The 14,402-nt window shown below is 44.0% G+C and overlaps 1 protein-coding gene across 2 annotated transcripts in view; it reads right to left on the reverse strand.

Annotated features, from left to right (window-relative positions):
* OTUD5 (OTU deubiquitinase 5) overlaps positions 1–14,402 on the reverse strand; it is a 53,026-nt gene that overhangs the window by 25,741 nt on the left and 12,883 nt on the right. Inside the window, exon 2 of one of the 2 annotated variants that reach the window (XM_066617583.1) lies at positions 12,613–12,703. In XM_066617583.1, coding sequence (XP_066473680.1) covers positions 12,613–12,703 — 91 coding nt within the window. Of the gene's footprint in view, positions 1–12,612; positions 12,707–14,402 lie in introns of both variants that reach the window. The other variant, XM_066617582.1, reaches the window with a different exon arrangement.

Below are 14,402 nucleotides of genomic sequence, written 5' to 3' on the forward strand. Positions count from 1 at the left end.
AAAGCCCAGTCAGAGCAACAAACAAACAACTTCATTGCGATGCCGTAAGAGCGACACCAAGTGCATTTATATTCTGCCTTTTCCCTAAGGAGCTCAGATCAGTGCACATTGTTCTTCCCTATCCTTTATCTTCACAACAATTCTGTGAAGTTGGGCTGAGACACAGTGACTGACCCAAAGTCACCCAAGAGAAGGGCAGGATATAAATGCTTCATGGCTGAATGTAACTGAACCCAGGTCTCCTAGTTTGGGATCTCTAACCACTAAATCATACTGGCTCCCTTTTAGTTACCAAGGAAGCAAGGAGAAATAATAGAGATCAATTGCCTGGTGAGTAGAAGGTAGGACTTATGAAGAAAAGAAGTTCTTACGTTATTAAGTCTTTCCCCTTAACCACCTGAAGCTCATTCTACATTTCTGCTTTACCAGGTCAATGCTTTTAAGAATAGCACTACAACCATGAGAATGAAAACCATACCTTTTTTATAAAGAGAGAAAAAAAGAGACAGAAGGAAGTGGGATGTGTCAGTTTCACAATCAATGCAGCTGAAAGTTGCATTTCTACAACTGAGACTACAAAGCAGAGAATCTGGGCACCGTCCAGCAATTTGCCTAAATGCTTCTGCACTAGGTCAGAGCAGGGAGACACATTCAGGTTACAGTCATTCAAAGTCAAAGTCTTCTACCAAAGATAGCTAGGAGGAGCCTTTCATTCAACTTACTGGCTTACCCCTGGCTAGTTTTTCATTAAAAAAATAATGATTTGGCTACAAATCATTATTTCCATGATTATCCCAATTCTTATCCATGAGAAGATTTTTTTCAGCATCAAGTCACAAGCAATGTATGCAAAAATGTGGTAAGGACGGGTGGGACACCAGCATAAGACATAAAATATCTAATTCACTGAGTGGAGAACAGCAAGAAGCTGCAGGGCTAGAGGGAAGAGAACATAACTGGGCTAGGAAAAGCTGCTGGTCAGCTTGTGGACCATAGAAGGCTGCCATACTGAGCAAGATCACTGATCCATCTAGATCAGTATTATCAACACAGACTGGCAGTGGCCCTCCCCATCCAGACAGGATTTATTCCCTGCCCGACCAGGATATGCTAAGGATTGAACCTGGAACCTTCTGCATGCAAAAGAGGTGCTTTATCACTGCAAGACAGCCCTTTTAGAGCATATAGGAAACTGAAAACTCAAGATGGTGACAGTAAAAGGTTGTAGATCACAGCTGAAATTTAGATGTCGAGGCCACAGGACTGTGACGGAGATGGATGCCTTCCTCTCAAAAAACAATTCAGTTTAAGAAATTTTCAACATGCTCCAACGCCAGCTTGGGGGGGGGGGGAGTCACAGTATATTGTTCAAAAGAGCACTCCCAATATAACATTATCTTCACCTCTTCTCGGAGCGTTCTTTCCAATATAGAGGAGAAAACTATTTTCCTTCTATGATGGGTATTTCCAGAGTCTGTAACGGATGGGGTTCAAGAGAGCTTACACAAAACAGAGAAAACTCGGTAGACTATTCCTAACTAACCTCACTAATGATCTCGCGACTTGGCATGGCAGTGAAAAGAAAGCTCTTCAACCTCTCCAGACTGAGAGCAAAGTCCAAAGTCCAGTTGAAAGTCCAGCGTGACTTCCTCTTTGCCGATGATGCAGCTGTCACCACCCACTCTGCCAAAGATCTCCAGCAGCTCATGAACTGTTTTAGCAAGGCCTGCCAAGATTTTGGACTGATGATCAGCCTGAAGAAAACACAGGTCATGGTTCAGGATGTGGACTCACCTCCCTGCATTACAATCTCTGCACACGAACTGGAGGTTGTCCATGACTTTGTGTACCTTGGCTCAAAGATCTCTTACACTTTCTTTCGATATCGAGCTAAACACATGCATCAGCAAAGCAGCTACCACGTTTTCCAGACTCACAAAGAGTCTGGTCCAAAAAGAAGCTGATGGAACATACCAAGATCCAGGTCTACAGAGCTTGTGTCTTGAGTACATTTCTGTACTGCAGCGAGTCATGGACTCTTCGCACACAACAAGAGAAGAAGCTGGACGCTTTCCACATGCGCTGCCTCTGATGCATCCTCGGTATCACCTGGCAGGACAAAGTTCCAAACACCACAGTCCTGGAACGAGCTGGAATTCCCAGCATGTATACACTGCTGGAACAGAGACGCCTGCATTGGCTTGGTCATGTCGTGAAAATGGGCGATGGTCAGATCCCAAAAGATCTCCTCTATGGAGAACTTGTGCAGGGAAAGCGCCCTACGGGTAGACCACAGCTGCGCTACAAGGATATCTGCAAGAGGGATCTGAAAGCCTTAGGAATGAACCTCAACGGGTGGGAAACCTGGGCCTCTGAGCATTCTGCTTGGAGGCAGGCTGTGCAGCAGTTTGAAGAGACACTTCCCCAATAGACTGAGGCAAAGAAGGAAGGCCCATAGCCAGGGAGACAGACCAGGGACACACTACACTTGCTCCCAGTGTAGAAGGAATTGTCACTCCCAAATCGGCCTTTTCAGTCACACCAGACGCTGTGCCAGAACCACCATTCAGAGCACAATACCATAGTCTTTCAAGACTGAAGGGTTGCCAACACACATAGTCCTGCACATAAATCACGAAGAGACCAGAGGGAGGGTAGGAGGAGGGTGTGTTGTGGGTCAGGGTTGAGAACACAGCCAAAATGAGGGAAACCTGCGCTTTGACAAAAGAACACACCACAAACATAGCGAGGAGATAAAACTTATCTGGTATGGTCAGAAAACACTGTGGGCTCAGAAGCTTCCTAGAATCCTGAACTCTGCTGCCAGCCAAGGATGATCAAATCTCACAGTCACCCGGATGGAATGGAGGACTATGAAAGGTGGTGGTTTTAGAACACCAGTCTTGGACCTGACGAGTTTCTAGAGCAGTGTTTCTCAAACTGTGGGTTGGGACCCACTAGAAGGGTCACAAGCCAATTTCAGGTGGGTCCCCAGTCATTCCAATATTTTATTTTTAATACAATAGACTTGATGCTACCATGGTACGTGACTGCATTTGTGGAAATCTTACAGACCTGTACTTTGAACAAACAACTATGTAAAAACAATGATAGTAAATGTAGACTTACTCCTGGGTAAGTGTGGGTAAGATTACAGCCTAGGATTGTAAAAAAAATTTCCTGCTTGATGATGTCATTTCTGGTCATGACATCACTTCCGGTGAGTCAAGACAGCTTCTCATTCTAAAAAGTGGGTCCCGGCGCTCAATGTGTGAGAACCACTGTTCTGGAGCCTCTACCAGAAACCATATGGGTTTGAGACTCTCTCACAATTTCAGACTCTAGCCCCACCTCCAACTGCGAGTTTCTATGACACAGAAAGAGTGAAGGACAGTAGCTTACTTGGATCACACCTAAAATATAAAGAAACCCACTTTGTCAATGAATGACTGGCATGAATGCCATTCTCTAACGCCCTTTACAAGACTAAAGTAAGCACTGATAAGTTCAACGATTAAAAGCTACAGATGTAGCACAAAGGATTAACCTCCATTTAAGATGCTTGGTCATCTGCAATTTCACACACAAGATTCTGCCTTCAGTGTGGTATCTGTTTCATGGAAGTTAGACCTATCAACAGCTAGCAGCAATGACAGCCAAATCAGACCTCCATTCAGATACTATATACCTCTGAATACTAGTGACTACAGGCAGACAGCTGCAGAGGGCTGCTGCTCTCTTGGCAGCATCTGACCAGTCAAGGTCGGAAATGGGATGCTGAACTTAGATGGACTATTGGAGAATTTTAAAGCCTCTCTTTTTCTGTCAACATTTCCACTCATGCTTTCCTATTCATTCCCCTCAGGAGTGGTTTAACAGTTTAGGAGCCTGTGGTTTTAAAAGTCTTTCCCATGCCCACTGACAAAAACTACATACATTTTAAGATACTATCATATTAACTCAACAAACCGTTATTAGGCATAGAATTATGATAAGTAACAGCTCCATACAAACACCTTACAGGGAACTATCATATTAAATTCTACACAGAAAAGATACTGCTTAATTACACATGAATAGCAGTTGAGGGGGAACTAGCAACTCGCTTCTGAAATGCTAGTGTGTAAAACAGAAGTGAGAGAAACTAGGAAAGACTCATATTTGATAAGGGTTCCCTGCATCCTTTCTCCCTCCCCATATCCATCACCTGCCTCCTACTACGAATGACTCCTTGCCCTACATTCTGACAACCCCCAAGAAGAAACCAGGCTGACTGCAAGCGTATGTAAATTAACCATATCATTCTGTCTTCTGAAAACAGTAAGGCAAAGGCAAACACTTGAATTTAAAGTGTAATATTTTGGACACAAATACCCATAGCTCAGTTCTGACTTTACACAAATTGGATCTTCAGATCAATCAGTGTCCCCAGCAGCAGCTTCCAGATTTAGGCTTCCATCGCTGTTGAACTTGTTTTTTCACTTATACTGGCTACAAATAGTTTTGGGGCTTTCCCTTTCCTGCCACATATAATAGGACTCTGCTGGGGGAATCCCACAGCCCAGTTTGTGAGGCAGTGTGTCAGAGATGGTGGAGCGGTCAATGCACAGGAAATTGCAGGTGAGTGAGAGACCTGTGACCAAAGAAAGGGTGTACGCTCTTTAGATTAGGTCTTCTGCGTTTCTGCAAAATTGAGTCAACATGCCTACATTTGCTTCACCTAATGACAAGAATGCAGGATGCAAACTCAGCAGCATCCCTGAGATGTCACCAGGCACTGTCCACACACTCTTAAGCTCAACTGCACAACTACAAGATCCAAAAACAAACCTCACCACCAATTCTTTTGCTCCTGAATTCCATGTTTGTACAACACAATCACATAATTGTATAACATGCCCTCAGCAGTCTCCATTTTGCCTTGGCAACCCTCCAGTCTTGGAAGACTATGGTATCGCGCTCTGAATGGTGGTTCTGGAACAGCATCTGGTGTGGCTGAAAAGGCCGATTCAGGAGTGACAATCCCTTCCACACTGGGAGCAAGTGTAGTCTGTCCCTGGTCTGTCTCCCTGGTTATGGACCTTCCATCTTTGCCTCCTTGCCTCATTCTGTTGACCACGTGTCTCTTCAGACTGGGAGAGGCCATGCTGCACAGCCTGCCTCCAGGCGGGAAGCTCAGAAGCCAAGGTTTCCCATCTGTTGAGGTCCAGTCCTAAGGCCTTCAGATTCCTCTTGCAGATATCTTGTATCGCAGCTGTGGTCTACCTGTAGGGGGCTTTCCTTGCAAGAGTTCTCCATAGAGGAGATCGAAGCACCACACAGTCACTCCAAGAATGTAGCAACGACAGTTAGCCCCTCACTAAAGGTGGGTTAAAAGGGAACCTCGCTCACTGGAGAGCAGCTGCCTCTGGATTTCCTCCAGGATCATTCTTGGGGCTCATTCTTGTTAGTGACCATGGGAAGGAAGGAAGGAACAAACTGATGAAAGCTGCTGAGGAGAATTACTGCAAAGTCTTAGTGTTGAAGACAAATTCAGAAATTATGTGGACTGAACAAGGGGACTGCAGGCCCCCAAAGATTTAAGACGACCCACTTAACTGGCAAGTTAAACATTTATACTCTGCTTTTCCTTTTCAAGAGGCATTCAAAGCAGCATATAACAAAAGTAAAAAACTAATCAATTGTTTAAAGATAGACTTCTTTTTAAAGTGAAGACCATTTTCATGGAGGAGATATCTGTCAATAACCACAACAACGAAACACAGGAGCAGATTCAGGGCTTGCAGTCTCCCTCATGCCCTGCTTAAGCACTTCTGGTTGGCCACCACTTGCAACAGAAGACTGAACTGTATGGACCTTCGGACTAATCCAACACAGCCATTCTTAAACTCTTATTGAGCCGTTCCTTTGTCTGCCAGGCACTCCAATGAGTTTGTGGGCACACATGGGTGAAACTGTCTTGGAAAGGACATCAGACTTCAAGTTCGTTCTGGCATTGTGTTATTATGCACACTCCAAACTCTGGCACTGCAAAACGTATGCTGGCATCAGCATGGATGAACCCAGTGGTACCTAAGCACTGATGATACAGCAGGTGTAAAAGTGTGTGTTAAATAAATTGAAGCTGCAAATTAAGTCACTCTGTTCTGACTCACATTCAACTTCTTATTATCAATTCGGGTAAGAATTACAGACAGGTATCATATACAGATCTCTCTGCTCTAAGTATAGCTTTGTGGCCTTTTCTCATTACCCCTTCCTCACATGCAATTTTGTAGCAGTTTGGCAGCCTCAAAGGTCCGCTGTCCTAGTCCTACTACTTCTACCAAATGTGTAGCACAAGTGGGACAATTTGCTGAGTCACAGGGCAATTTGCAGAGTCACATTTGTTCCATGAGCCAAGGTCTGCTGAGTCAGAGGAGCAGGGTGCGATAATGCAGGCCCTCTATGTATGAGGAATGAGGCGTCTTATCTTTGGGTGACAGTTGGAAGGTAGCAGGAGGTAAGCAGCAAAATTATAGCCCTCTTGTGGGCACTGCTAAGAATAAGCAGATATTGAGGCAGATAGCAATGGCTAGGATTTTCTACTAGAAAGCAAATATGACAGGAAACTTAGGAGAGAGTCTGCAGCAGAAATAAAACAGCCAGAAGTCTAAAGAAGCAAATATTAAAACGAACACCATACACATAAAGCCAAGGAATACTTTTGGAAAAAAGAGGCCAAAGCCAAGATCTAAAGAACTACTTAGGTTCACATAAATGAGCTGACTGGCTGAGTAAAAAGTACTAGGCTGCACTAGCCAGTGGCTTGACAGTACACAGCAGATTGCTCTGTGAGGGGCTTGTGGACATATGATTCTGCCTCGCAACAGAGATGTGAATTACCATAGATACTCAAGTATAAGTCGATCTCACTGGTAAGGCAAGAGCAGCTTTTGAACCAAAAATGATGGAATTTTCTATGACTGTCAGATAAATTGGGGGGGGGGGGTTTGACGAGAAAATTTTTATGGAACACACTTACAGTATGTGTGAAATTCTTTGAAAACGACTTACCAGGAATTGTTCCGAGGCAGCAGCAAAAAGCCAAAAAGGAAAAGAGCCATTTTACCTTCTTTACCAACCAGGAAGGGAGATGAAGATGCTTAGAATCTGCAGGCTTTGTGAGGAGTATAGTGCTGCATTCCCATAGCAGCAGCCCTTCATACAGACAACAATTCCCATAAGCGCCTTCACTTCTCTTCCTGTTTGGAGAAGAAGCTAAAATGGCTACCGTTTTTTGTTTGCTTTCTATTGTTTCCTCAGAACAATTACTTGTAAGTTAAATTGCTCCTTTACTTCCTTACCTGCCTGCATCCTGCTTCTCAGCCCAGCCCAGTCCCACCTCATCAGGCAGCTGCTCCTAGAAGTCTTTTTTTAAAACACTATGCTGACCCATGTATAAATCAACACATGTTTTCCAGGTCAGTTTTAAGGCATAGTTTTTGATTTTTTTTAACTTATACATGAGTATATATGGAAATGCCTCTTTGGGTGAAGACTAAAGATGCTGCCATTCCAGCAGATGTTCTCTGGCCTCCTTTAAATGAAAGTTTTAGTTCCCTGTACTTTTTGTCATTGCTGTTTTATTGAGACAGTTTTAACTTGTGAGTCACTTTAGGCCCTCTGTTATGGGGAAAGCAGGACAGGAATAATAGATATAAAACAACTTACTGATCCCCTCCCATACCAGTGTTCTAATATAAAATGTGTTTTTATTGTTTGAGGGCTGTGGCTGGCGTGGAATGCAACAGCTCAAAGGTAACAGATATGGAATACTGAGCACCAATTACACCAGTGTGTGAGTCTACACTTTCGAGGCACAACTGAATGGTGCTTAAACAAAAAAAATCCTCCACAATAAATAGGCTGAGACTGAGATATCTTGGATACCACTTTCATACAGAGTAGGAGGGCAGCAAGGAAGAAAGCACCCTTGGTGGCTACTCCACAGGTATGAAATCTCTCCCTACTAAAGTGTGGCAAAACGCCTGCTTACTTTAAAAGCAAAGCTGGTGTGAAGATGTTGGGAAATACCAAGAAAAATATACAATTAATGTAAGTAATGTGTTCTTATGGTATTTTAAAATAAATGACCCATTCTAAGTCCAAACTCATTGGCTACCGTTTTCAACACTCATTTTCAAACACACATTTTCAAAAAACAGAATATGCCCTGAATATACCCCTTCCTCCAATCTCAGCTTCAGCTATAGAAAACCCAGCCCCAATGAGAAGGTCTTAATATACTTCAGAAAGATCCGCAGGCTAGGATCTTGTGATTAGGTACCTAGACCATGTTGATGTAAAAGTCAGGAACAGATGCAGAGAAAACTTCCTTTCTACTAACTCTTATGGAAAAACCCAAAGGAAGCATTCTGGGTCCCTCTGGGGGGCTGCAGTGGGAAAACAAAGCAGCTGGGTTGTTAGGCATGCTGGGCAAATGATATTTACCAACGGGGAGCCAAGAATGACTAATGGTAAGTTTACTGAAATTCACAGCCAAGTTACAATTTGAATTCATTCACTATTCTCAAGGAGTGCCTGTTCCCACACATGCCTCCTTGTTGGCTTAGATCAGGGGTGCCCAAACCCCGGCCCTGGGGCCACTTGCGGCCCTCAAAGACTCCCAAAGCGGCCCTCAGGGAGACCCCAGCCTTCAATGAGTCTGTGGCCGTCCAGAAATTTGCTGGAGCCCGTACTGGCCTGACGCAACTGCTCTCAGCATGAGGGCGACTGTTTGACCTCTCGCTTTAGCTGTGGAATGAGGGCTCCCTCCACTGCTTGCTGTTTCATGTCTGTGATGCAGTAGTGGCAGCAAAGAAAAGGTAAGCCTTGCTTTGTGCAAGGTCTTTTATAGGCCTTGACCTATTGCAAGACCTTCATTCATTCATATAAGTTCCACTTCTAGTATATTAATTTATGTAAACTTATTCAAATTTTAAATGTAAATTAATTCTTTTTTCCCCCAGCCCCCAACACGGTGTCAGAGAGATGATGTGGCCTTCTGGCTGAAAACTTTGGACACCCCTGGCTTAGATCGAATGAAGCCCTGCTTTAGAGTCCACTGCCTTGTGATCAGGATGAGGTCTATGAGGAATGCTTTTTAAAAAAAAAATGCCATTCTGTAAACTGCTATGAGCATGGACAGTGATACAGAACAAAAAGGGGCAAATTTCTCTTTGTAGTGACAAAGATTTGTCATTGGGGTTTGTCTCTGCGGAAGGATCATTATTTTTTAGCCACAGGATGTGGTGACGGCATCTGGCCTGGATGCCTTTAAAAGGGGACTGGACAAGTTTCTGGAGGAAAAATCCATTACGGGTTACAAGCCATGATGTGTATGTGCAACCTCCTGATTTTAGAAATGGGCTATGTCAGAATGCCAGATACAAGGGAGGGCACCAGGATGCAGGTCTCTTGTTATCTGGTGTGCTCCCTGGGGCATTTGGTGGGCCGCTGTGAGATACAGGAAGCTGGACTAGATGGGCCTATGGCCTGATCCAGTGGGGCTGTTCTTATGTGACACACTTCTCCTTGTTAGGCATGGCTCAGCCTCTTCCAGATAAAGACAAGGTTTTACTGAGAAAACTCAGATTGCAAGTAGCAAGTGGTCAGCACCGATGCTGCAGCTTTCTCAGCAGGAAACCTCTTGGGTTACTGTGCTTTCCAGTAAGCTGGGTTGACTGTGGGGAAGGAGATATTACCAGAAAGGAGGCATTCACTCCCTCGCAGGAGAGGCCCCAGCCCAACCCATACAGAGTTATGAATCAATTCTCTGCCTTTGGGCTAAAATCAAATGTAAATCGAAGGGCCATGTGAGGAACAGTTTCAGAACGAACTTACATTTAGGGTGTTTCACATAATCCTTTTGTTGCAAGTAACTCATTAGTTATACAGTATCATCTCCCTTTGATGCGCGTTACAGAGTTAACAAAGTAAGATGACAGATTCCTTTCCTGACAATCTAAGCGTTCAACAGAAGAAGGGGAAGACAGAGGCAAAGGTAATAGGAGAAAATGTGAGTGAAAGCAGTAGCAGGAAAGCTGGGCCAAACTAGATATTACTTTAACAGTGTATGGAGGCCATGCTTGAGATTCCTCACGGTTTTTTCTTTTCAAAAAACAGCAGAAGGGCTGCCTCATATGGACTAGGACCTTGGCATGGGAGTTAACTCTTTTCCTCCCATTTTTCTGCAAAAACTGCCTGCAACTCCTATTTGCAGCAAATAGCAGCTGGGGGGCAGGCAAAAATTTTTTGCAGGAAAAACACAAAGGGGGGAAGTTAAATCCCCCTTCTGAAGTTTTGATACAGACTGAAGGGTCCTGCAGTTGACTTTGTTCAAATTCTCAGCTCAAGATTTTTCAAGTGCCTTTAAAGTAATGTCTAGAGTTAGCTTCTGAAGGGAGTAAGAACTAAAGAATTAAACCAAAGGCTTTATGAAAGAATGTGGATTTGAAAAAGGGATCTGGCAGCCTCAGAGAGACATCTTGGGATGGTGTTTTAGGCATAGAGGGAGGCACAGGAAAATGTTTATAATTATTTACAGGAGCAGGCAGCTTTTAGGAAGAATTAGAGGTGTGAAGGTCAGATTGAGGGCAGAGAAAAACAGAAGACAAGGCCATCTGAAGGTAAGGGAGCATGTGTTTAGTGTTGGAACTAACCAAAATGTCAGCATATGGATTTAAGAAGGGCATCCCAAAACCCTGAGCAATAGGACAGACAAATGATTTCAGCAGCAAAGATCTTGACAGATGTAAGAGAAATAAGGGAAGACTAGAGAGACTTGCAACAATCATTGCAAGTCCACAAACTAGAGAGGAAAAAGTCCAATTTTTGCAATGTTTTAAAAAAGAAAAGTGACTGGTTAACAGACTGAATACGAACAGCAAACAAGAGGAGAGAGTCAAAGATAAAGAGTCAAAGATGGGTTCCCTTCCAGGGGAGAAAAGTGGGACAGAAATACAATACAAGGACTTCCTGCCTGGTCAACAGGGAAAATGAAGATGTCAAAAAAACAACAACAAATAAACAAGAAGATGGCCTGGCAGGAAAAATGGGAAGTTCCACTTGGGCACGGGAGGCCCATCCATAAGACGGGCTGAAGCAACTGCTTTGTGCGGTGATTGGGGGAGCTGGCAAATTGGCAGAGGGTGCCCCACACCCTGCACCTGTCATTTATCTTAACCTGCTGCTTGCCTGGCTGCTCCTCCACCCTCTCTTTGGAAAGCAAGTGAGAGGAGTATGAGGGTGCAGATTACCATTTCCAGCAGCACTGCAGAGGAGCAGAGCATTAGAGGTGAAGGTAGTCACCACTGTCTCCCTTTCCTCCCCTACCGCTTCTTGTAAATCAGTCAAGTAGGGAGGGTCGAGGACAGAGAGGTTCTGCTCCCAGATTTTTTTCCATTCAGTCAGTTTATCAGAAGCTGCAATAGCAGAGGAATGTAGGTAACAATGATGAAATAGCAGAGGACTGCAGGTAACAATGATGAATGACTGCAGGTAACTATGTGCAACTGGGCACCAGACTGACATGGGCTGGGCCTGGTCTTGGACATCCAAGTAGACTCTGGGGCAGTGGTGAAGCTGCATGCCATGTTTTAAATGACAGATGGTTACCCTATCCTTGAACTTGCTTGTCTTTAAAAGTGGTCCTCCAATGAATACTGAACTACAGCTCAAAATAATCTGAATAATTCAGACTATTGTTCCTGTAATAAATCCTGACTTGCATCTTGATCAATCCTACTTTTTGATTTTCATAGATTGGATAACCCTCCCCTGTTATCCTTACCTAAGTGGGGGCCATTTTCTCCGCTTGGCAGTATTCTCTAAGCAGCGTGTGAGCAAGAAGAAGGAAATGACATCTTTAACTCTGTCCAACCACCTGTGGCCACTTCAGATACCCAAGTTCTAAAGGTCTGCAGCTACTATCACAAACCATGACATTCAGATCCCTGTCATTGTATCTGACATGGCCCTTTTGCATTGGCCTCTGTCAACCCACTTACTCACAAATATTCTCATTGTTTTTCCATCCTGATTTTCTGATGTTTTCCAACATAGCTTGATTAAATCCGCTAATTATGAAGCTGCCCCCCTGCCAGGTCTTGGTCTGTTGCTGCAAGTCCACCGCCATCTCAATTTGAGAGTGCCATAAGCCAAGCTGCACTTAAATTGAGCTAAGTAACCAAGGAAGAGAATAAGGGGCAGCAGCAAACAGGTCCCATAAACACCCCTGGGAGGATGAGGACACCTACTTCTTGCCCTCTTCAGCAGCTCAGGTTCTGGTTGCCAGGTCCAATGATCATAAGCCAGTGGTTACTGAGAGCCTGGATGTTTGCATCCTGGCTATAGGCATCCAGCAACAGTAGTCAAATACTACTGTCAAACCTAAAATAATGAAATCTAATGTTGGCTGTAAAGTATTATATCCAATATTCTGCAAATATTTGATGACAACATTTGCAGAGGAGGAGTCTGAAGATAACCGAGGGCCGGCATTTGTTTCAGCTCTAGTGCCGCCTGCTGCCCAATCTCTAAAATGAAGAGCCGTCAGCAGGCAGGACTTACCCACAGCCCGGAACAAGCAGGCCCCGTCTTCCTTCATCTGTTTTATGATGAACCCTTTCTTCTCTCTCAGCGCCTTCTCGAACCTGTGTTCCTGCTGGTGATAGGAGGGGAAGATGTCAGCAAGTTAGACAGCATCCCCATTCCCCAAGCCAGGGAGGGCAATATATCCTACTGTCTCTCAAGTTCCACACATAACAACCCTCAAGTTAGGTACCAGATTGAAAATCCACACTGGAGAAGAAAGGGATTCTACCATGCAGAAAGCGTAGCTCCACTGCCCCCTTGAGGCTGACTGATATTCCAGCCCCTGAGCTTATCACTGGAGATACCCCAAATTAACTCCTGACCGTGACCAACTGTGGCAGTTTTCATGCGGAATGACATTGATAGGAAACAGACACTTGTGACCACAACTCTACAGTCAAGCAAAAAGGCTGCTCTGATTCTGCAACTTTGTACAGAGAGTGCTCAGGCACAGAAACGGAATGTCTGACGAACACATATGGTAAAGCAAGTCTCCAGCCCTCATGATTAGAGATACACATTTGATAAAAATGCTCCCAATCTCCACAAAGAGCAGGATTTTGATGCCATGTTACACACATTCCCTTTTCCTCACCCAGACATCCCTCACACTTCTTCAACCATCTCAGTGCTCTTTGCACAAATACCAAAAGCAATGCCAAATCCTACAACTCTATCAATGAAGGCCAGAAACACGCTTTTTAAAACAAAAACCAAAGCCAAGTTTTTCAGGATTCCAAGTCCTTTGCTATGTACCAGATTCCACATTAAGTTGCTGAAGACTGGCAGCCCTAACTTATCCTGCTTGCCTCTCGTGGTATCAGGTCATATCAGACGGGTGTGTCATCAACAACACAGAGGCGGGTTATTCCTGGATGTTGTGCACTGGAATTCTGCACTGCAATGCCTGAGCCAATAATACTGGAAAGGATTTATTTACTTATTTCAGTGGCACTGTGGACTAATATGACTTAGAAGGCCCATCACAGATTTCCCTCAATAGCCTACTAAACCAGCTTATAGCTTTAACTGACAAACTTTCTGTAAAAATGTCAGTTCCCTCTTTGGCTTAAATAGTTGTGCTGCCATCTTCTGGCAGCAGAGAGAACAGACACGTTCATTGGCTTGCTATGGGTTTCTTTCCATTTCCAAACTTCTCTGCCAATATCAAAATTGCTGCAATCAACTTGTGATAAGATGGACACAGAAAAAGGCTACAACCCGTTCAGGGTGATGTGCTACCTCCCCTATACTAACAGCCTCCATCCAGTGTTCTTGCACATATTCTGTATGGAATGATGTTCTTCTTTAGCCATTAGAATCACTTGGCAACATCCAGAAAGTCAAAGAGCAAGGGGACCAAATTGATAACTGATCCAAATCTCTGTTGCAGAACAGGGCTATCTTCCCATTACTATAATTATAAAACACTATATAAAATAGTGTTTTCCAGATAGGATTTTTACAAGAATTACCAGGATAACACAAGGCATGTCAGTTTCATTACTCCAGTATTACAAATGGGGGACTGAGGCTATGGCTCATCTACTGGCCATGTCCAAAGCTTCTAAACTCCCAAATCTTTTATTACTTGTTACCATTGCACCCCAGGTGCCCCAGCCATGGATCTGATGTGATCCATGTAGATCACAATGTAGATCTGAGTGAACAAATATACTGCTGAAATAAGTAAACAGGTCCAGATTGATTCCTGTACCAGCAATGTGCCTTTGGAGGGGTTTTGCCTGCTTTGGCTCAGTTACTCA

The sequence above is a fragment of the Tiliqua scincoides genome, chromosome 2 (assembly GCF_035046505.1).
Source record: "Tiliqua scincoides isolate rTilSci1 chromosome 2, rTilSci1.hap2, whole genome shotgun sequence".
NCBI classification, from domain to species: Eukaryota; Metazoa; Chordata; class Lepidosauria; order Squamata; family Scincidae; genus Tiliqua; species Tiliqua scincoides.